Source organism: Macaca fascicularis, chromosome 2 (assembly GCF_037993035.2).
Source record: "Macaca fascicularis isolate 582-1 chromosome 2, T2T-MFA8v1.1".
Lineage (NCBI taxonomy): Eukaryota > Metazoa > Chordata > Mammalia > Primates > Cercopithecidae > Macaca > Macaca fascicularis.
Genome location: NC_088376.1, coordinates 149,988,009 through 150,011,960, shown reverse-complemented (window position 1 = coordinate 150,011,960; position 23,952 = coordinate 149,988,009). Strand labels below are relative to the sequence as shown.

General features: G+C 43.0%; 1 protein-coding gene across 2 annotated transcripts in view; it reads left to right on the top strand.

Annotated features, from left to right (window-relative positions):
• VGLL4 (vestigial like family member 4) overlaps positions 1 to 23,952 on the top strand; it is a 163,443-nt gene that overhangs the window by 8,722 nt on the left and 130,769 nt on the right. For both annotated transcript variants that reach the window (XM_005547831.4, XM_005547832.4), the window contains exon 2: positions 8,526 to 8,602. In XM_005547831.4, the coding sequence (XP_005547888.1) occupies positions 8,539 to 8,602 (64 nt within the window). In that variant the 5' untranslated portion in view covers positions 8,526 to 8,538. The remainder of the gene's footprint in view (positions 1 to 8,525; positions 8,603 to 23,952) is intronic.

Genomic DNA, 23,952 nt, shown 5'->3' with positions numbered 1-23,952 from the left:
TCGTGATCCGCCCGCCTCGGCCTCCCAAAGTGTTTGGATTACAGGCGTGAGCCAACGCGCCTGGTCTATTTTTTTTTTTGGATACAGAGTCTTGCTCTGTCACCCACGCTGGGGTGCAGTGGTGCGATCTCGGCTCACTGCAAGCTCTGCCTCCCGGGTTCATGTGATTCTCCTGCCTCAGCCTCCCGAGTAGCTGGGACTACAGGCGCCTGCCACCAGGACCGGCTAATTTTTTGTACTGTAACTCGAGATGAGATTTCACTATGTTAGCCAGGATGGTCTTCATCTCCTGACCTTGTGATCTGCCCGCCTCAGCCTCCCAAAATGTTGGGATTACAGGCGTGAGTCACCACGCCCGGCCAATTTTTGTATTTTTTATTGGGACGAGGTTTTGCCATGTTGCCCAGGCTGGTCTCAAACTCCTGGGCTCAGGTAATCTGCCCACCTCAGCCTCCCAAAGTGCTGGAATTACAGGCATGAACCACTGTGCCCGGCCACCTCTAAATTCTTTTTTTTTTTTTGAGATGGAGTCTCACTCTGTTGCTCAGGCTGAGTACAATGGTGCGATCTCAGCTTACTGCAACTTCCACTTCCCGGATTTAAGTGATTCTCCTGCCTCAGCCTCCTGAGTAGCTGGGATTACAGGTGCTCACCACCACACCCAGCTAATTTTTGTATTTTTAGTGGAGACGGGGTTTTACCACGTTGGCCAGGCTGGTTTTGAACTCCTGACCTCAAGTGATCTGCCTGCCTCGGCCTCCCAAAGTACTGGGATTATAGGCGTGAGCCATGGCGCCCAGCCACATCTCTAAATTCTTGATGGCCAAGAAGTACACCCCATGCCATGGTGTGATAGTTCATACTTTTGGGTTTGTCCTACCATTGTATATTATTAGCTGAGACCAAGCTGGTTTTAGCTCAGGGAGTGGTCCTGGGGAGGCCAGAGTTTGGGCTCATGATGTAACAGGGCCAACAAAAATTAGGGTATTTTATTGTGTGCATCTGGAAGTTGGAGAGGCCATCAGGTGTTTCAGGATAGTGATATCTGTCTGTTTCTGACTTTTGACCCTTTACTGTGTGTGGCAGGAACACTGGACAATTTGAATGTGATTCCTCCCATGCTCACCCCCCTGGCCTCCACATCTAGAAAAGGTAGTTGCTCCATGTTCTCATACTCTTACCTAAAGTATATCATATCTAGCCACTGCCATGGGACAGACATGGAGTGAACATGCCTGGTGCTGTAGCTTTTATTGTGCAAATCTTCTTGGAAAACTTCCATAACATATCTTAGGAGTTGTGTTCCCTTGCTTGAAAAGCAATATAATCTAATATACCCCACAGTGCTGTTCCCAAGTGATCTGATTTGGATGTTTGTCCCCTCCAAATGTTACATGGAAATGTGATCCTCAGTGTTGGAGGTGGGTCCTGGCGGGAGAGGTTGGATCATGGGAGTGATCCCTAATGAATGGTTTAGTGCCATCCCCTTGGTGATGGCTGAGTTCTCTGGTAGTTCGTGGGAGATCTGGTTGTTTAAAAGAATGTGGCACCTTCTTTCCTCTCTTGCTTCTGCCCTCGCCATGTGATGTGCTGGCTTCTGCTTTGCCTTCCATTATGATTGGAAGCTTCCTGAGGTCTCACCAGTAACTGAGCAGATGCTGGCACCATGCTTATACAGTCTACTGTTAGCCAGTTAACTTTTCTTATAAATTACCCAGCTTCAGGTATTACTTTATAGTGACACAAAACGGACTAACATACCAAGATAGGTACTCGTGTCCCCTTGTTGACTAAAAAGGGACAGTTCTTTGTGGAAGGCCAAAAAATGGCTGTCAGATTTATAGCTGAGCTTGCCATTAGCACTGAATGCCCCCAAGTGTTTGTAGCTTTAAAATTGATACCTCTTCTTCCCTAATTCTCAACCTTTAGCTATTTGGAAGAACATATTAATTGAGGCTAAGGGAGTGTGAGGAAAGGCATGTGGACTGGCAGAGAAAATATGTGACCATTACCTGAAAAACAAAATCCATAACAAAATATATGTCTATTCATGATGAATTATGTTCACATTTGACAACCATGAAAAAGGTGAATGGATAGACCAGAAACTGGTTTGCAGTGCAGTGGAGCACACAGTGTACTTTGTATCTGTTTTTTTTTTTTTTCGAAAGACAGAGTCTCGCACTGTTGCCCGGGCTAGAGTGCAGTGGTGCGATCTCAGCTCACTGCGCCCTCCGCCTCTCAGGTTCAAGCGTTCTTCTGCCTCAGCCTCCTGAGTAGCTGGGATTACAGGTACCCAACACCATGCTTGGCTAATTTCTTGTATTTTTAGAAGAGATGGGGTTTCACTAGGTTGGCCAGGCTGGTCTTGAATTCCTGACCTTGTGATCTGCCCGCCTTGGCCTCCCAAAGTGCTGGGATTACAGGCATGAGCCACTGCACCTGGCCCTCTGTATCTTTTTCTAGAGCCACACTCCTCTCACTTAAATGGTGTTATGTTCCAGGTGTCAGCATTTCAATGGATGATGATTACTTTTTTTTCTGAGATGGAATCTCACTCTGTTGCCCAGGCTGGAGTGTGCTATCCCAATCTTGGCTCACTGCAACCTCCACCTCCCAGGTTCAAGCAGTTCTCCTGCCTCAGCCTCCTGAGTAGCTGGGATTACAGGTGCCATCACCACCATACCTGGCTAATTTTTGTATTTTTAGTAGAGACTGGGTTTCACCATGTTGTTGAGGCTGGTCTCAAACCCCCAACCTCAAGTGATCCGCCTGCCCTGGCCTCCCAAAGTGCTGGGATTACAAGTGTGAGCCACCATGCCTGGTCCTCAATGGATTATTTTTGGTTATCACTATATCCTAATGCAAAAACTGCCACAGAAATAAGACATTATTGGGATAGACCTAGATTTGTTTTTCAGATGCAGCATAATTTTTTTTGTGCAAGGTAGAATATAATTTATGGTTCATAAAGGAAATAAAATAAACTTGTCACCCCCCTGCTTAAAGCTTTTTGGGCTATTCCAGGACTTCTCACAGACTTAAAATAAAATCTCAGCATTGCAGGCCCTCCAAGCACACGTGACCTGGCCCCATGTTGCCCACCTCAGGTCTCCCTTTTGCTGACTTCAGGGCAGCCACCCTGGCTGCTCCCCACATCACCTGCCCAGCTTTTGTGTCTTGGTCTCAGCACGTGCTGTTGTCTCCCACCTTCCCCCACCCTCCCTGCTCTTTCTGAGGCTAATTCCTCTCATTCTTTAGGTCTCAACTTCCTTTCATCTCTTCAGCGAAATCTTTCCAGATCACGCTAGCTAAAGTAGTGGACTGTGCCCTGTCATTTTCAGTACATTTACTGTCATTTGCGATTTATTTAATATATTTGCATATGTTTTGGCAAATAATTAATACCTATATTAAGGCCCATTCACTTCTCAGAAAACCGTATGAGGGAGGTAATATTAATATTCCCATTTTCCAGATGAGGAAATAGACACACAGAGTTTGTCATTTCCCAGGGTCACATAGATTGGAAGTGGTTTACCTGGATTCATATTAATCCTGATGCTAATTTGATGCTGAAATAATCATGATGCTGATCTGCCTCTCAATGTGGTGTGATCCTCCAGCTAATACTGTAGCCATGGTTTTTCCTCCCACATTATCAATATGTTTTACTGGGTTTATGTAGTGCTGTGGATAGGATGTATATAAGACATAAAATTCAGAAGACTTTTTGTTTGTTTTTTTAGAAATGGGGTCTCACCCTGTCACTCAGGCTGGAGTGCAGTGGTGTGATCATAGCTCACTGCAGCGTCGACCTCCTGGCTTCAAGGCAGCCTCCCACCTCAGCCTCCTGAGTAGCTGGGACTATAGGTGTACGTACGTCCCTGTGCTCGGCTAATTTTTTAATCTTTTGTAGAAATGATTAAATTTCTAAATTTCTCTGTTGCTCAGGCTGGTCTGGAACTCCTGGGCCCAGGCGACCCTCCTGCCTTGGCCTCTTACAGCACTGGGATTACGGGGCTGAGCTACCACACCTGCCTGGAAGACTTTTTTTTTTTTTTTTTTTTTTTTAATAACTGTTATCTTCCACCTTTGCTTTGTTCTTCTGTGGCTAGATAACGCTTGGTCTCCGTCCCTCATTTCCCATCTGTATTGTCCTTATCTCACACCTGCTTCCTACAGAAGCCTCACTAAACTGATCCACCCCCAGTAACTTCTGGAGTCACCCTCTCCAGTCAAACCATTCTACACAGAACTTCTTTTTCTTCTTCTTCTTCTTCTTCTTTTTTTTTTTTGAGGCAGGATCTGGCTCTGTTGCCCAGGCTGGAGTGCAGTGGTGCAGTTATGGCTCACTGCAGCCTCAACCCTCCATGCTCAAGTGATCCTCCCACCTCAGCTCCCTGAGTAACTGGGACCATAGGCCCATGCCACCACTTCCAGCTCATTTTTTATTTTTTAAATTTTTTTGTAGAAATAGGGTCTCACTATGTTGCCCAGGCTGTTCTCCAACTGCTGAGCTCAAGCAATTCTTCTGCTTCAGCCTCCTAAAGTGCTGGGACTATAGGCGTGAGCCACGTGCCTAGACTCATGGAACTTCTAAACTAAAATAGTGTGAACATCATGTCACGGGCCAGCTCAGGGACAGATGATGACAACTGCCTGTTACCTATGACATTAAGTATAAACCTGAAGGCCAGCTGTCAGCTCTTTCCTAAGGCCACCCGCATCAGGCTCACCTGAATTTAGCTTCTGCTGCTTCTTAACGTGGATTTTCACTTCTAACCAGGCAGGTCTGGCCACCTGTCCCAGGTGCTCATTCCTGCCCTTGTGCCTTTCCTCAGAGTGTTGACTCAGAATGACTGCACTGGGGATAAGACAGGGTCCTTGTACCCAGGAAGTATACCGAAACACAGTGTGATCCTAGAAGGTAAGGGAGGCCAGAGAGGAGAGTGACTGCGGGCAACCGGGGAAGGAAACTCTCCAAGTGGCTTTTTGAAACACACACATATCCACAAACCACCCCCAAACAAAAAATAGATGTGTACAAGGCAAATACATCTCTTTTTATCACACAATACCCATTTTAGTTTTAAATCATATTTAGTCTTTGATTATCCTCTTTTTAATTTTGCCTGTCATTATCCTATGCTATAAACTTTAGTTTCTGAACAAGAGCATGACTCCTTGAAAGCCAAGATCTATCTTCTGTTTCTCCTTAACCTTTCCTGGGCACTTTGCTGAGCTTAGAATAATTATATAATAAACATTGGTTGATTTCATTAATGAGGTTGCAGCAGATGGCAGGTGCCTTGTGGATGAACGTTTAACACCCATTGTCTTATCCACTTACTTCGAATGTAATTTGCTTGGGGGTTTAGGAGGTTTAGGATTTCATAGCATCTGTATAAACCTAAATGTCTAATCTTCCCACTGTGCTAGAATTCTGGGTCTACCTTATGTCATTTGATGCTTTTATGCTTTGATATTTTGTTTCTGTGCATACTTTATATAACCTAAGATGTGTATTAATCTATTTAGGTCTAGAATTTTGAAAGCATTGTCCTTTAACTTAATGGGGTAAAATTAATTTAGAGAATTATAAGTCTAAATGCTGTATTATTGCAGAGTAGGATGCTTATCATCAGTTACTACCCCTAATCACAAGACCCTTTTTTTTGTTTTTTGAGACGGAGTCTAGCTCTGTCACCCATGCTGGAGTGCAGTGGCGTGGTTTCCGCTCGCTGCCAGCTCCGTCTCCCGGGTTCACGCCATTCTCCTGCCTCAGCCTCCCCAATAGCTGGGACTACAGGCATCTGCCACCACGCCTGGCTAATTTTTTGTATTTTTAGTAGAGACATGGTTTCACCGTGTTAGCCAGGATGGTCTCGACCAAATCACAAGATTTTAAACCCAGATCTTTCCTGAATAGGAAACGGGCTTGGGTGAAGAGAATATTACCTAGTTCTTGGGAGTTCAGCAAAATTTTTTCTGTCAATTCCAGACCCTTGTTGGTTTTCTCCATTGTTGAACAAGTTCACAAATCCTTCCTCTCAGGAGATGGTCTTTTCTCTTCTACAAAGATCAGGAATGTGAGCACTATTAGGTTTTCCCTCTTAGACCTCTGCTTTTACCCATTCTCCCTTCTCTGAAAAAGAAGACGTGTTGCATGGTTTAGGAGGTCGTTGCCTCCCCGCCACTCTTAGTCTTCCATGGCCCTCCCCTCCCCTCTCTGCCTGCCAAGCTCAGTGAGCTCCGCCTCTCCGTTTTCCTGCGTCCCCGCGGCTCCCGTGCCCGTGCCCCTCGCTGCCCTCTGCGTGCCAGTCCACGGCTTTGGCTTTCCCGTTGTCCGCCCTGTGCTCAGCTTCCCGAGCTCTACTCCGTTCCATGTGGTGCCGCCAGGATAACTTGCCCAGAACGCATGGACGGCTAAGCCGCTTTTCTGCTCAGACGGAGTTTTCAGTGGCTTCTTCGTGCATGTCAAGCCCGGGTCCCGTCAAAGCCCTCAGTCCTTCCACGATGTGGTCTCAGTCTAAATTCCCATCCTTGTCGCTTACTTTCTCTCCCCGTTTCACTCTTGTAGGCGATTTGGGCAGCATGTTGTTAAACCGATTCTGCTTCTGTTCTTCCCTTCTGGGGGAGGAACTTTCCTATTCGTTCTTCAAAGGCCCCGCTCAAGTTCTGTTTTCTTCACAAAGCCTTTCAGAATTCATCTGTATTTCTGTAGGACTTTGTTTCTAGCACTGTTTTGACGCTTGGCACATTTTGCCCTAACCCAATATTTCCCCAGGTTTCCCTGAGATGCGTTTCAGGTTAAAAATGGCTCATGATGTCTACGAGGTTTCGCGTGCGCAGGCAGGGCTATCTGTCCCCACAACGGGAGATTAAAGGCACGGGGAGGAAAACACGCCGCTTAGCTGGGTTTACTCCAGGCTTCCTCAACCTTATTTACCATAGAAAAACTTTTTTTCTCACAGAATATGAACACCCAGTGCAGAATGCTTTGGAAGAATGCTGCCGTAAGCTAGATGTCTTGGTGGCCTGTCTCCCATGCAGATTGGAAGCTCCTGCTTATTTTTCCTGCCTGGAGCTTCTCCTAGATATTTAATGTTTAATTAATGAAGTCATATTGCATGATCAGGGATCGATGTTTCTTTTTTTCCTTTCCTTTTTTTTTTTTTTTTTTAGACAGAGTTTCACTTTTGTTGCCCAGGCTGGAGTGCAATGGTTCAATCTCGGCTCACCGCAGCCTCTGCCTCCTGGGTTTTCCTGCCTCAGCCTCCGGATTAGCTGGGATTACAAGCATGGGCCACCATGCCCGGCTAATTTTTTTTGTATTTTTAGTAGAGATGGGGTTTCTCCATGTTGTTCAGGCTGGTCTCGAACTCCTGACCTCAGGTGACCCTCCCATCTCGGCCTCCCAAAGTGCTGGGATTACAGACGTGAGCCACCGCGCCCAGCCTAATTTTTTGTAATTTTAATAGAGATGGGGTTTCACCGTGTTTGCCAGGCTACTCTTGAACTCCTGACCTCAAGTGATCCGCCCGCCTTGGCCTTCCAAAGTGCTGGGATTACAGGCGTGAGCTACCTTGCATGGCGAATCAATGTTTCTTTGGAGGCCTGAGGAATGAATATTACAAAGAAAAGCTGGTCTGCCACATGTTGTGACCGGTGCATACGTAGTAGGTACTCCATAAGTGTTGAAGAATGCTGAATAAATTCCAAGTGTCTGTAAAGTGGTACAGTTAAGGAGTTGTTTTTCTCAGTTGGTGAGCTAGTAGGGTGTATGTGCCAGTAACCGTGTGTGTGTGTTTAAATAACCCAGAAAAGGGAAACTGGGCAAAAGCATTCTGGTTTTCCAGGGCTTTCCTCCAACTTTAAATCTTTTGCTGTTTTAACTTTTATAGTATGCTGTAATTTAAGGAAACAATAAAAATCCAGTCTTATTAAAAAACATGATGCTAGATAAATTGATGATAGGTGGTGATTGTGTACTATTATACAAAACGTGACATTTTAACATAAAGATTCTTATTGGACTTAAAATATTGTTTAACCTACCAGTGGGATTCTCACACAGCTTTCCATGAGTATGTGGTGTGTGTTAAGCTGCACCTCTGTTGAGCTGCATCACCACCTCACTGGTAGTGATGCTGTGTTCATAGAGCAGCCTTTGTTCTGAAAACCTTTCTTTTGTTGGGCATGTCTATACAGGCATGTTATGCATACACATAAACATAAGCACCAAATAACATGGGCATGAATATTCACAATATCCCTTCTTTTAGTTGCGACATCAGCTGCTTCCTGGAGTTGGCAAAGTTTAGCTTAGTAGACTAAATGGAATTTAACCCTTTTCTCTCTCCCTGAACCAAGCCCATCCTGTTTCTTCATGTGGGAAGAATTTCATCCTTAGAAGAATGATTTGCATTTGGTTGAGGACTCATTCTGTTAATGACTAGGATTCTAAGAGTCTTTTGAATTCTGTTTAAATTATTTTTTCCTCTTTTATTTTTTCCTTCTAGGCTCCAACCAGGAATGGAGACGCCATTGGATGTTTTGTCCAGGGCAGCATCTCTGGTGCATGCTGATGACGAAAAACGTAAGTGAGGAGTCTATTATAAAATAGCTTAAGTGCTTTATTGATCCCTTGTCTCCTGCTCCATAACAAAATTACGTGCTTCTCTACATGGTTTTCTGGCTATTTGCTATTAATTTTGGTGGTTTTCCTTAGAGATAACAGCTTCACATCCTCATTTGTATTTTCAAAAACATGTAAGTCTTTTCACTGGCATTTAACTATGGATACTGTTTTTTTTTTTTTTTTTTTAGATGGGATCATGCTGTGTTGTTCAGGCTGGTGTCAAACTCCTGGACTCAAGTATGGGTACTGGTATTTAACTGGTATTTTGTTTTTTTTAATTTATTTATTTGAGATGGAGTCTTACTCTGTCACCCACACTGGATTGCAGTGTTGCAGTCTCAGCTCACTGCAACCTCCATCTCTCAGGTTCAAGTGATTCTCCTGCCTCAGCCTCCCAAGTAGCTGGGATTACAGGTGCCTGCCACCATGCCCAGCTAATTTTTTTGTGTTTTTAGTAGAGACGGGGTTTCACCATGTTGGCCAGGCTGGTCTCGAACTCCTGACCTCAAATGATCCATCCACCTCAGCCTCCCAAAGTGCTAGGATTACAGACGTGAGCCACCACGCCTGGCCTTAATTGGTATTTTAACTTTGTATGCTAGAGTTTGAACTGTTAACTGTAGGTCATTCTTTCCTTCTCAGGTGACTGTCAGTGATCTGGAATGAAGATACCCGTTATGTGTCTCAGATGCTGAGATAAATATGTGTTAGTTGATAGACTAATTGACTAGTAGAGAGCTAGAGATGGAAAAAATCATCGAATGTCATTTATGTCATTGGAATTGTACAGTATGTGTCATAATGGAAAACAGTCATGCAAATTATGTTTGCATTGCTGAGAAAGAGCAAATACTGGGAGAAAAAAATGTTCATTAGTGTAGTTTGAGGGATGGGTGAAAGGAACAATATTGGAAGATTATTCTACAACATTTTAAAGTGATTTTCCTGCTCATCCAACAATATATTTATTTTTAAATGTTCAAAGTTACGGTTACTTGCTAAACAGTATTGTAAGAATTACTGTTTCATGTAGGAACAGTTCTTTTTCTAAGTACTAAAATATTAATAACAACGAAAAATTTAGGTTGAGGTTTTGTACATTATAAGTTCTTGAAGATGAGCTCCTTCCAGTTTAGTCCTTCATGGATTGGCAGACAGCAAGTGCATGTCCTTAAAATCTGAGTTCTGCCTCTCTACTGGCTGTTAGACTTTTATTTTTCTTTTTTTTTTTTTTTTTTTTTTTTTTTTTTGAGGCGGAGTTTCGCTCTGTCCCCCAGGCTGGAGTGCAGTGGCGCGATCTCGGCTCACTGCAAGCTCCGCCTCCCGGGTTCCCGCCATTCTCCTGCCTCAGCCTCCCGAGTAGCTGGGACTACAGGCGCCGCCACCACGCCCGGCTAATTTTTTTGTATTTTTAGTGGAGACGGGGTTTCATTGTGTTAGCCAGGATGGTCTCGATCTCCTGACCTCGTGATCCGCCCGCCTCGGCCTCCCAAAGTGCTGGGATTACAGGCTTGAGCCACCGCGCCCAGCCTAGACTTTTATTTTTCTAAGCCTTAGTTTTCTCATTGGTAACATGGAGCAACAATACCTACTTACAAAGTGTTCATGAGGATTAATGGGCTGTGGTGTGTACTGAGCTTACTAATTAGCTTTTGACTCCTGGTTGGGGCTGCCATGCCCTCTCTCCTGGCACATTGTTGGCTTCTGATAGTGCTTCTCCCAGTCTTCTGTATTAACACGTGTGTTAGTCCATTGACATTGCTGTAAAGGAATACCTGAACTGGGTGATTTATTAAGAAAAGAAGTTTAATTGGCTCATGGTGCTGTAGGCTGTCCAAGCATGGCACCAGTGTCTGCTTAGCTTCTGGGGTGGCCTCAGAGAGCTTTACTCCTGGCAGAAGGAGACGGAGAGCAGGCATGTCGTATGTGAGAGGAGGGGCAAGAAAGAGGAAGAGGTGCCAGGCTCTGTTAAACAACCAGCTCTTGAGTGAACTAATAAAGTGAGAACTCACTCATCACTGTGCCATTCATGAGGGATTCACCCCACATGACCCAAACACCTCCCACTAGGCCTTGCTTCCAACATTGAGGATCACATTCTAACATGAGATCTGGAGGAGACAAATATCCAAACCTTATCACCATGCGTCTGTGTCTTCCTACCCTCCCACCACCACCCCTACAAGATCATCATTCTACCAGTGACTGGGTGAGGTAGCTAGTAAGGTTTTTTCAACCTCTTGTATAATTCACACTTACTTAGCTTTTGATTGTTGTGAGGATATAACCACCTGATGGTGAGGTATAATTATCCCTTACTAAAGAAGTTGAAGTTGAAGGATGTTAAGTGGGAATCTGAGGAATTGGAGCTTGGGAGACGCAGCTCAGGCTGAGGGCTTTTTATCTAAACAACAACAAAACTCCTTTATTCCTCTAAGATTGCAATACATTGTGATTTTCTACAATTGGATAGCACCTATCTCCAGCGCTGTCAACCATCCTGTGTCGGGGATGTCTTCTGAGCTCATTGCTGTCTTCACCTACCCAGGCTTGGCAGTGCCCCTCCTAAACTGTGGTACCTAAGCAATGATTTTTCTATGTGATCTGATGAGGATTCGGAGGACATTGTGTCCAGGCCTACCACCAGCTTGGTTCTGGCTCAGGAGTTCTTGGGGGTGAAGGGAGAAAAAGGGGTGGGGTGGGCTGTTGCCAGGGCAGGGAGCAGTCACTGTAAGACTGTAGGGAGCAGTGAGGACCCTGGAGAAGTGGCTGACTTGAATAGCTATTTGCAAACTTTGTTGAATACCAATATAGTTAGTTTAGAAGTTTTTATATAAGGTAGTAGTTTGAATTTCTCTCTTTTACAATGCCCAACTTTAGTTAGGATCAATAAAACAAAATACTGTTTATACAATGAAAAATAGAAATAATGACCTCAGGGTAACCCTTTGTGTCTTTGAGTGGGGAGAGTAAAGACTTTCTTCTCTTCTCTTTTGATCATTCTGTTCCAGTTGGAGGCCTATCTAGTTTTCAATTTAGTGAGTGATGATTGAACCCTTACATATGAGGGGCAGATAAAGATAAAGAAGGGGCAGTCCCTGCCTTCATAGGACTCATGAATACGTTTGTGTGCAGACTCTTGTGGCTGTAAAATGTATAGAAGCGGGGACAAGCACAGTTAGTAATGTAGATACAAGACTCCCTTTGGAACCTATGGTTTGGGAGAGCTGTTTTTGGAGAAACAAAATGATACTGCTAAGGGAGAAAGGAACTCTTAACAGCCCATTGGTGTTTTTGAAGAATGAGGATAAATTCCCATGTAAGGCTCTAACAAATCAGAGAATAGTCTCATTCTCCTTTTTAAAAAATTTTTTTTTGAGATGGGACTTGCTCTGTCACCTAGGCTGGAGTGCATTAGTGTGATCTCAGCTCATTGCAACCTCTGCCTTCCAGGCTCAAGTAATCTTCCTGCCTTAGCCTCCTGAGTAGCTGAGATTGCAGGCGTGTACCACCACACCTGGCTAATTTTTCTTTTTCTTTTTTTTTTTTTTTTTTTTGTAGAGATGGGGTTTCATCATGTTGCCCAGGCTGGTCTCAAACTCCTGGCCTCCAGCAGTCCACCAGCCTTGGCCTCCCAAACTGCTGTGATTACAGGTGTGAGCTACCATGCCTAGCCGAACATTCTTTTGACTCTAATGACTCCAGCTGCTTTAGGGATGGGCTGGCATAATTCTAGAATCCCTTGTGTCATGGTTTCAGCTTCTTAGGGTCATTTTTTACATTTGAGTAAGTGGAAAACAGTTCAAAGCTGTCTTTAATTATTATTAACATTTTTGGGAGACTTTTCTTACTGTTGTGTTCTGTGTACCACTCTCAAGTATGCAGAGCTCGAAAACCAGGCGTTGTATTTTCTTACCTAATTCATTAATTATGTGTTATTATGTAAGTGTGTGAAAAGTCAAAAAATTTGTAGACAAAGTTGAACATTAGGTTTCAGTGTCTTTCAGTTGATTTCTTAGACTTATTTGGGCTGGTTCAGCCTGACTCAGCTTTCTCTGCCCTACATTAATTCTATTTTAGCTTTTGTTGTAAATTGCTCTCAGACTTTAGGGGAGGTTAACATTCTCCTCAACACTTTAAAAAAGCCTTGTGAATATAATCTGATTTGGGCCTCTTATTACAAACAGAAAAATGTTCTACTACTTGAGATCAGTTTCCCAACTCATCAAGGTGACCTAAATGATTCTCTTTTCCTTTGCTCCTGGAGAACTGAAAACTTGGGCATTTTTGAGGATGTTATTGTTTCAGCATTTTGAAGGGAACAGTACCTATTATGACTTGAGTCTGTAATATCGATAGTATTAAGGCTTCAGTGTGTCTACTAGTGGAGAATAAAAGAAATATCTCAATAGTATACTGTAGAGCTAAAATAAATAGTAAAATGGTGGTTTTGTAGTAACACAATAGTCACTTATCTGGATGGCCTAGAAGGGATAAATTTACTTAAAATAATCTTTCCACTGCTCATGAGACATTGATGTAATCAGTGTCTAGGGTAACCCTGGAAGGTACTGAATGGAAATACAACTTGAGATTGGTGTTCTTCCTTGTGCTTGAGGAACCTCTCCTTTCAGTGGTTGGTGATACTGGTGCTGGGAAGTCCCAACTTTTTTCCAGCTGGTTTTTTTTTGGGGACAGAGTTTCACTCTGTCGCCCAGGCTGGAATGCAGTGGTGTGATCACGGCTCACTGTCTCCCGGGTTCAAATGATTCTTGTGCCTCAGCTTGCTGAACAACTGGGACTACAGGCATATGTCACCATGCCCAGCTAATTTTTTGTGTTTTTGTAGAGGCGGGGTTTTACCATGTTGCCCAAGCTGGTCTTGAACTCCTGAGCTCAGGCAATCCACCCGCCTTGACCTCCCAAAGTGCTAGGATTACAGGTGTGAGCCACTGTGCCAGCCTCCAGCTGTTTCTTACTAGGGTAAATTGATGAAAATGGGAGGGCAAGGTGCTTGGTGCTAATGTATAAAACAACACCTTGGCATGTCTTTAACACGATATTCCATTTTATTGCAGTGTTTACAAAATCGTTATGTTTGGTTACCATATCTTCTAATTTTAAGATCTAATTGCATCCGCTGACTTCCTCACTTAGATTAAAATAATTTTAAATTAAAACTTTGAGGGTTTTGGTGGAGAAGATAGTGCTTTTGAATGAATATGCAGATGATCAGAAAGGCTGGACGGAGCTGGTATGAGTGATGTGGCAAGGACAGCAGATTTTGCAGGGGTTGCATTTGCATCTGCCCCAAGAAATTCACTAATTCCTTGTTTGGAGATGATTATTGAAGGTTGACTAATTGATGAAACATTGATTACCATAATCCTTTCAAGTAAGCATTCCTAAGAGCCCAAGCTTTTATTATTATGGGGACACATGGCCCCCTTATATGGAATATGTTGATATTTCTAGGTTGTAGTCGATATTTGCCTTAAAAAAGGAAAGCAAACCAGATCAGATTAATGATAATGTAATGTTTAGTTGCACTTATATACTGTTTTCTCTGATTGATTTCTTTCCTCAAGATCATGATGACTTCTGGTCAGCTTGTGCATCAACCAGGTGAACCTCTTATGGGATTTGCTCCTGTGACTAGTTCAGCTGGGCCCACTCCTGATTTTTCTGTCTCTCTCTCCTTTTCTCTCAGCATCTAATACTGTGGCTTTTGAATATTGTTGACTGTGGCACACAGTGAAAAAGCATTTTAGGCTGAGCATGGTGGCTCATGCCTGTAATGCCAGCACTTTGGCAGGCTGAGGAGGGAGGATTGCTTGAGCCCAGGAGTTTGAGACTAGCCTGGGAAAAACAGGAAGACCTCATCTCTCCAAAAAGAAAAAAAAAAAAAAATTAGCTGGGTGTGGTGGTGTGTGCCTGTAGTCCCATCTACTCCAGAGGCTGAGGCAAGAGGATGGCTTGAGCCCAGGAGTTGAAGGCTGCAGTGAGCTATGATTGCGCCACTACCCTCAGGCCTGGGCCACAGAGCAAGACCCTGTCTCAAAAAAGCCATTTCATATTGCGATCTTCATATACGTATACTGAGATGACCAATCCAGAAGTTTTAAGAGACAGTACTGGCTCACGTGGTGGCTTACACCTCTAATCCCAGCACTTTGGGAGACCAAGGTGGGAGGGTCACTTGAGCCCAGGAGTTTTGTGACCAGCACAGGCAACAAAATGAGACCCCCATCTCTATAAAAAAATTTAAAAATTAGGCGGGCGTGGGTGGCACATACCCGGCGGGGTCCCAGCTACTCGGGAGGCTGAGGTGGGAGGATCACCTGAGCCTGGGAGCACTAGCCTACAGTGAGCTATGATGGTGCCACTGCACTCCAGCCTAGGCCACAGAGTGAGACCCTGTCTCTAAAATATGTTTAAAAAAATAAAAAGAGGAGACAACAGTTACCCTTACTTTGCACAGTGCAGTTTGATGTGTCTTTTCTGGTCTGCACTCTATTTAAATAGAAGTTGAGTCATGGCTCCTTACATTGATTTTAGGATCCACTAATGCATGGGAACCCAGAGTTTGAAAAAACATGATTTGGTTTACATCTCCTTCATGGGATAAACTTACTCCTGGCTTCTCTGTTGTATGTACTGGGATGATCTGACTGCTACATGGGCCATGAAAATAAAAGGAGCCGGTAATATTCAGACATGCTGGAGTAGATCAGCATCTCCAAGGCAGACTTGATTGACGCATGGTACAGCAAAGGGGCAGGCATGTCCCAGAGCACAGGAGGGAGACAAATAGGTTTCACCAAAGGGAGTGACCATTTTCTAGAGTACTGACTCGAAAACCCGGGAATAATATAGGCTTAGAATAGGGAGGAACTGCCTCTAATGGAGTGGTTGTGTTTGCTTGTGATCAGAGTGCCAAGTCCTCTGGTGCCCTGGAAAGAGAACAACATACTGATGTCATTCCTGCCCATTCCCCTTGGAGTCTTGGTGTTAAGTCTGGTTTTCCCTTCGTGAGGGAAAGAGCACTGTATTCTTGCTTTGTAGCAACTGTGTGTGCAACTCTGGGAGAATTTCTTCAGGAAAGCCCAGACGGGAAGTGCAGTTGTTGTTTTGTTGTCTATGTCTGTCTGTGTCTCTGTGTATTTCGAGGACTCCTGGTTTTGTAAAGTTGCACTTTAGAAAAGTTAGGTCTAAAAATAATGCTCAGTATAACATGGCCTTTGTTTCCTTTTTGTGCCAACTCTTCTGTAGTGTTCATTAAGGACTTCTTCGGTGATCATTTCTGATAATTTGGAGGCTTATCTGATCACTGCATCAGTGAGTTTTACTTTAATATCCTAAAATACCAGAGGGTTGTGCCATGCATTTTCATCCATAAGAGTGGCTTGCTGGCCGGGCGTGGTGGCTCAAGCCTGTAATCCCAGCACTTTGGGAGGCCGAGACGGGCGGATCACGAGGTCAGGAGATCGAGACCATCCTGGCTAACACGGTGAAACCCCGTCTCTATTAAGAAATACAAAAAACTAGCCGAGCGAGGTGGCGGGTGCCTGTAATCCCAGCTACTCGGGAGGCTGAGGCCGGAGAATGGCGTAAACCCAGGAGGCGGAGCTTGCAGTGAGCTGAGATCCGGCCACTGCACTCCAGCCTGGGTGACAGAGCGAGACTCCGTCTCAAAAAAAAAAAAAAAAAAAAAAAAGAGTGGCTTGCTGCTATCTGCAATCCTCAGAGAGGAGATGGGGTACTTGCAGGCATTCTGACAAAGCCTTCTCAGGTGCATCTGATACCAGGTCCCTTTCCCCACACGAGTCACTAGTCTAATGATACTCCTAGGGGAACTCTGGATCTGAATATTTAAGTACAGTCCCTCTAGTTATGAGAAGCTGTAGTTCTTTGGCTACCACATGTCCTTTAACCAGATTCACCAGTTGTTTGTATCTCCCCCTATTTCCTTCATGCACATGTTCTCTCTGTCTTTTTGTACATGTGTTATATGTATACATATATATATACACACACACAGGTATGTATATATGTTTGCATATTATTTTTCCTGAGATATATGAGAGTAAGTGGGCAGTATCATTCCTCCTTACTCCTAAAGAATTCAGTGTGCATTTCTTAAGAATGAGAACATTCCTGGGCCGGGTATGGTGGCTCACACCTGTAATCCCAGCACTCCGGGAGGCCTTGGTGGGTGGATCACGAGGTCAGGAGTTTGAGACCAGCCTGGCCAAGATGGTGAAACACTGTCTCTACTAAAAATACAAAAATTAGCTGGCCGTGGTGGCTGGTGCCTGTAATCCCAGCTACTCGGGAGGCTGAAGCAGGGAATTGCTTGAACCTGGGAGGCAGAGGTTGCAGTGCGCCGAGATTGCACCACTGCACTCCAGCCTAGGCAACAGAGTGAGATTCCATTTCAAAAAAAAAAAGAATGAGAACATTCCCTTACATAAGTACAATATGATTATCTTTATTATGTTACTTGAATATATAAAGCACAAAAATGGACCTGGCCCTTATGCTGGTAGTTTCTTTACAACTTCATAACTACAGTACACATTTGTAGATTAAATATAGCCAATAAAAGCTAGCCATGACACAGTAGATGAAGATCTGCTACAACCAAGCCTCTGTTCCACGACTGTGGCATCTGCTGCCAGCCTGCCGGATTTGATTCTGTAATGTTAGCCTACCTGTCATGCCACTTGCCCTTTAATGCAATTTCCCCTCCACTTTCATCCTGCAAACTCTTGTAAAATTTTTCATCATACAGATTGTGGTGACATAATTTGACTATTTCTTAGTGCAGATGCCTCAGTTTCATATTGGGTTTGTCTCTGTCCTTTTTTCTTTCTTTTATTTTGAGACAGTGTCTCACTGTTGCCCAGGCTGGAGTACAGTGGCACAATCTTGGCTTACTGCAACCTCTGCCTTACAGATTCAAGCAATTCTCCTGACTCAGCCTCCCCAGTAGCTGGGATTATGGGTACTGGCCGCCATGCTCAGCTAATTTTTGTATTTTTTAATAAAGACAGGGTTTCACCATGTTGGCCAGGGTGGTCTTGAACTCCTAACCTCAAGTGATCCACCCGCCTTGGCCTCCCAAAGTGCTGGGATTACAGGCGTGAGCTGCCGCACCTGACCTCTTTTTTCATTAGACTGGAAAAATACAAACATAGTCACTGAAATTATATAGCAATACTTGGTGACATAATAGCTAGCCATCTGATTCAGAGGATGCTTATGTCAAATTTTAAAAAAGATTCTCCATGAAATAATGAAAGTAAAAATTTCTCATGAACTCCTTAGCGTTTGTCTGGGGACCTCAGTTTAAGGATTATAGTATCATCTCATTCAGCTCTCAGAACACCCCTATTAAGTAGGTGCTATAATTAGTCCCATTTTATAGATAAGGAAACCGAGGTTTATAGGGCTTCTGTAGTTTGCCCAAGTACACTTAGCTGGTCGTGGCAGTGTTGAGAATTGAACGGAAGCAGCCTGGCTGTGAAACCTAAGCCCATAATTCTCTGCTATCTGTCTGCCCAGGGGACGGGAAAGACTTTTCTGCTGATTAAAAAAAAAAACAAAATAAAACTCCTCTATACTACCTTCGCTAATCTATCAGTAAAGAGATTTTCATTTGGAAAAGGCTTCCTAGCCAATAAAATAGCATTTCCAAAATATTAACTAGCTATAACCAGCCGTACGTTCAGGACGTGTGGTGGCATGTGCTCGGGGACTGTCCTTCGTCCCCCGTTCATGGCTCTGCCATCTTGTGTGTGTGATGGCTCAGGTGCGCACTGCCACAGGACTCCCCTTCATATGTATGGAGTTTTCTTTCCCAGTAAGTACCTCAGCTAACTGAACATATCAGGTGAAAAGGGCTGCTTTACCAGGTAACGAGAGCCCACTTTGCCAAAGCGTTTAATTAGAAACAAGGTAACCCCTTGTTCAGAGGCAACATAGAAGGGATTGTCATAGGGAGGGTGGCCAGACTTGAAGGATGGCCTAAGATGCTGTGAGTCTATAGGAGATCCTTGCCTGTTGAAGGCGAGAATCCTGCTCCCTTCTGCTTTTGTATTCCAAGCATCTACCATTTGGTGCAGATGGTGGGCATTTAGTAAACATTTATTGGTAATGAAGTAGCCCCTGGAGGGAGACTTACCTCTAAGGAATTAATTTATTAAACACTAGCAGAAATGACTCATTTTAATGATCACTGTTACTATTAATAATACACAAATTCCAAGGAATACTATTTCTATTTGATAATACTTTGTAGTTTACAAAACATTTTCATTTACTTTTTTTTTTGTTTTTGAGACAGGGTCTCGCTGTGTTGCCCAGGCTGGAGTGCAGTGGCACAGTCTTGGCTCACTGCAAGCTCCGCCTCCCAGGGCTCAAGTGATCCTCCCACCTCAGCCTCTTGAGTAGCTGGAACCACAGGTGCACACCACCACATCCAGCTAATTTTTTGTATTTTTGGTGGAGACAGTCTTGCCATGTCTCCCGGGTTGGTCTTGAGCTCCTGTGCTCAAGTGATCCGCTGCCTCAGCCTCTCAAAGTGCTTGGATTACAGGTGTGAGACCCTGCGCCTGGCCTATTTTCATTACTTCTTAGAGCAAGAGCCTTTGCAGTAGACTGGGTAGGGGAGGTATCAGAGGAAAAGTTAAGAGAAGAAAAATTAGGAGAAGCTGGATGACTAATGCAAGATTAAAGTAATATAAACATCCCCCCCCCCAAAAAAAAAACAACCAACCCAAACAAACCTCTGTCTTCTTTCCTCCTTTGGTGCTGGGGCACTGAATTGTGCATTGCTGCTGGGGTCATCAGAACAGTAGTTCCAGGTGAGTGCTGGCAGCTGTGGATAGTGGAGTGTTTCAGGCACCACAGGGGAGCACTCCTCCTCTGACTGGACCATGTTCCTAAGCTCCCCTTGGTTTTAAAATAAGCACTGATATCACTGTCCTTTCTAAAGGTTGGCGCTTTCAGTTACTTCCCATTTGTGAACAATGACATCAAAAAATATCATCTCCCAGTAGTCTATTCTAATTCAAAAAGCTTCATAAAACATCAGGTGGGTTAGTGTTAGGTGCTTATTTAAGCCATTCTCTAGATGGGGGTATCCAGGGCTAGACATCTGGCCTTTCATCAGAAGGGCTGCCCTCCAGAGACAGCTACTACCAGTGTCTGTGCTATTTTTATGGTTTTATATCAGATCAAATTAGCATAATAAATGTTAGAAATTGGATATCCACTGGTGAAAATAACATGCCTTGTTAATTAGCATAATGGATGCTGAAAATAGATTCTTCCACTGAATAGCTCTTTAGACACTCGAGGAGGGTGACTGTTTCCTTTAAACAATGTTCCACAATCCTTAGAGATCCATATTTTCCTTCAGTGCACATAAAAGTGTTATGGATGGTTAATGTCATTTGCAATTCAATTTAACATATCAGAGTCAAGAATTTTTGGATGAAGTGGTTCTTTTTTTTTTTTTTTTTTTTTCATTTGACGCACTTCTCCCTCCCCATCATCTCTTCTCTCTGCATCTTGAGAGTCACTGCCCCAGTCAGTACCTGGTGTGAACATCTCCAGTGCTGTCAACCATCCTGTGTCGGGGATGTCTTCTGAGCTCATTGCTGTCTTCACCTATTCAGGCTTGGCAGTGTCCCTCCTAAAATGTGGTACCTAAGCAATGATTTTTCCATGTGATCTGATGAGAATTAGGAGGACATTGTGTCCAGGCCTACCACCAGCTTGGATCTGGCTCAGGAGTTCTTGGGGGTGAAGAGAGAGAAAGGGGTGGGGCAGGCTGGTGCCAGGGCAGGGAGCAGCCACTGTAAGACTGTAGGGAGCAGTGAGGACTGAAGGCCCGTAACTCCTGTCCAAGGGGCAGCCACCACTCAGCTCCAGCCACTGTTGTCCATGAGCTGATTGTGCCTGTCATTTCCAGGCATCACCTTGGGAGCTTGAAATCAGCCGTGATGGGAATATTTACACCATGGCAAATGCTATACAGGTCAGGGGCTTTTGCTTTTGTTTTTCTTCTATAGAGAACCAGTTGTTAACATTTACCAGCACACCACTGGCTCCAGCTTATGATTTCCCGTAGGAATGTGGGGCTGGATTTGTCAACTTTTCTGGTTACTCAAGACAAACTGGAAACCTGGATTTTTCTGTAAGACTTCCAGATTTTTAAAATTCCTTGTGAGTGAGACGATAGTCCTCTTGCCAGGATTGGTCAGGTAAGTATCTATCTAGTATGTGCTTTTTGTTCTAGTCTCAATACTTCCATTAGTAAAACCAAAAATAACAGTAGATTTAAAAAAAAAAAAAAAACCTCTTTCAGCTACTCTCCCTCCCTCACCATACTTGTGAATTACTGTAGCAATTCTGTAAGAGCCGAAAAGGTAGGATGTAACATGACACCATCTTTTACATCTGTCATTATCTCTGTGTGGAAATTAATTTGGATATGTGTGTAGTTTTTTCCCATTCAGATTTTCTGTTTTTAAAAGACAAAGTCCCCATCTTTTCTTTGTATTTTTTTGCTTTCTTGAAGATTGATGTTATACATTTATGAAATAGTTGTTGACTTGGCATCTGATGTGCATATAACGTGTAGAAGCAATATATTTGGGGTTTATACTTTTATAGAAATCAAATCAAGCTTGAAAAATCAGACTTACATCCTTAGTGGCTTTAGATTTATTGTAACTGCCTTTTTATTGGATCAAACTTTTGATTCCTTGTAAATAAATAAATCTTTACATTTGAAATCTGGTGAAGTATCATTTATTCTTCTAGGACTGCCTGTCTCGTCAAACCTTACATATATGTGGTTTTTTTCTCTCTTTGGAAAATGTTGCTTAAATGTCTTTTCTTTTGTGGACCTTACCTTGTTTAACTAGACTGCGGTTACTTTTAAAATGAATTCAAGAGGCCAAAAGTCTGTTCTGTTCACTAGCAAGCAGAGTGAAGAGGAATATTTTTCAGTTCCCTAGCAAATTACTAGTTTAGGGTGCTTTGAATAAAGCATTTTAAATTAGAAAAAAATATTTAGGCATTCAGGAGGACAGTCTGGATTTTTAGAGTAAAATGGCAGACTGAACACATGCATCCAGCTTCCCTCTTGCCAAAAATATTTTTTAATAACAAAAGGTGAATATTTTAAAACATCTGTAACAGTATTAGAAAATTTGAAAGGATGCCTACCTCTAGTAAACTAAAAGTTATGAAGAATTCCTGGAAGACTGAAAACAGATGGTATTATATTGACAAAAGGAAAACAAAAACAAAACAATTATAACTCAAAACACAGGTGCAGAAGAAAAGGGGGGAATTAAGAGCTGAGTTTACAGTGACTAACAACCACCAATAGGAACGGGTCCTAGAGTAATATTTAGGAAATCAAAGCATTACATTTATACAACGGTCTCTGGCTAAAAACTGAGAACTGTGTCTGGGGAGGGATCCTTGAGTGGGTGTTGGGGCGTGAGAAAGAAGCCGAGCAGAGCGTCAGATCCCTGTGGGCTCCCGCAATAACAAGGGTCCTGGGAAGGAAGTGTGGGCTCTCTAGCAGGCAGTGTCTGTGAATGTCCTTCACCACTGGAGGAGAGACTGGGAGATTTGGTGTTTGTCCCCCACTCTGCCTCCCTGCTTGTCTACTTGTCTACCTTAAAGCAAAGCCCATCATTGGACACTTTCTGTCATCTTACACAGAGCCTGCAGATAGCTGGCCTTCCCCAGGACAGCGTTAATACCAGACAGGAAGCATGCGGCGGTTTCTCTTGTTGATTGGCCCAGTCTTTTATTCCAAAGTGTGAATGCACATCAAAGGATCACCAGACATTTGAGGAGAATAAATAGTATGAAAGAAAAGGCCCAGAGTAAGCAGACTTTGGGGAGCATAGCAGAAGCTAAAAACATGTTAGTCAGTATCTTCAAGGAGATTTGAGCTACTGTATAATAAATCTAAGTAGCCTGCTGTGAAAAAAGATCATTTAGAACAACAAAGTTCATGGATATTAAAAATGTGATGATCGAACTTAAAAGGTTAACTAGGTTGGCTTGAGAAGCAAATAGAATTAAAGACAAAATTAGCAATATGGAAGATAGATAGCAAAACACTGCAGAACGATCAAAAGGTCAGAGATGGGAAGTAGGACAAGGAAAGGAAGAGGCATGGAGATCAACCCCAGAGTCTTTTTTTTTTTGAGACGGAGTCAAGCTCTGTCGCCCAGGCTGGAGTGCAGTGGCCGAATCTCAGCTCGCTGCAAGCTCCGCCTCCCGGGTTTAAGCAATTCTCCTGCCGTAGCCTCCTGAGTAGCTGGGATTACAGGCACCCACCATCATGCCCAGCTAATTTTTGTATTTTTGTAGAGACGGGGGTTTCACCATGTTGACCAGGGTGGTCTCGAACTCCTGACCTCAGGTGATCCACCCACCTCGGCCTCCCAAAGTGCTGGGATTACAGGCATAAGCCACCATGCCCAGTCTACTTTTATCTTTATAAATGAAGATAAACCAATAAACCTAAAAAATATAACCAAAAACTGACAACCAAAAACTGTTTTCTAAAATAGAACAATAAATTAAACCTTTGGTGAATTCATTAAGAAAAAGAAGAAAGTGTGTAATTACAGAACATTAGAAACAAGAAAAGGGACATTACTGTGTATATAGATGAGAATATTATACAAATATATGCACACGTGACCAAAAAATGAAAATATAGATGAAATAGATTGTTTGAATCAGAAAGAGGTTGAAAACCTAAATTGGTCAATAATGGTAAAAATTTAACAAGTAGTCAGAGATGTGAGGCCCATATGGTTTTATAGGTGAATTTTACCAAATCTTAAAGAAACAGATTTCCCTATAAGACTATTTTATAGTATAGCACACTTTCTAATTCTTTCTGTGAGGCTAATATAACATGATACTAAAGCTAAATAAAACACAAAGCGTATGTATATAAAATCAAGTACATAGATATGAGAGTACAAAGTTAAATAAAATTTCAGGCTAGCAGTTATATTGAAAGAGTAACATCCCATGTGCAAGTAAGCTATTTGCATCAGAATAATGCAAGGATGTTTCAATAATAGTAACTTTTGTAGTGTAATAAATTATATTACTTTAATAGATTAAAGGAAAAGTTCATATATTTATGACAGAAGTCTAAAAAAGTATTTCATGAAATTCAGCACCTATTTATGATAAAAACTCTTAGTAAGATGTAAATCAAAAGAAACTGTCTTTAATTGATAAAATATATC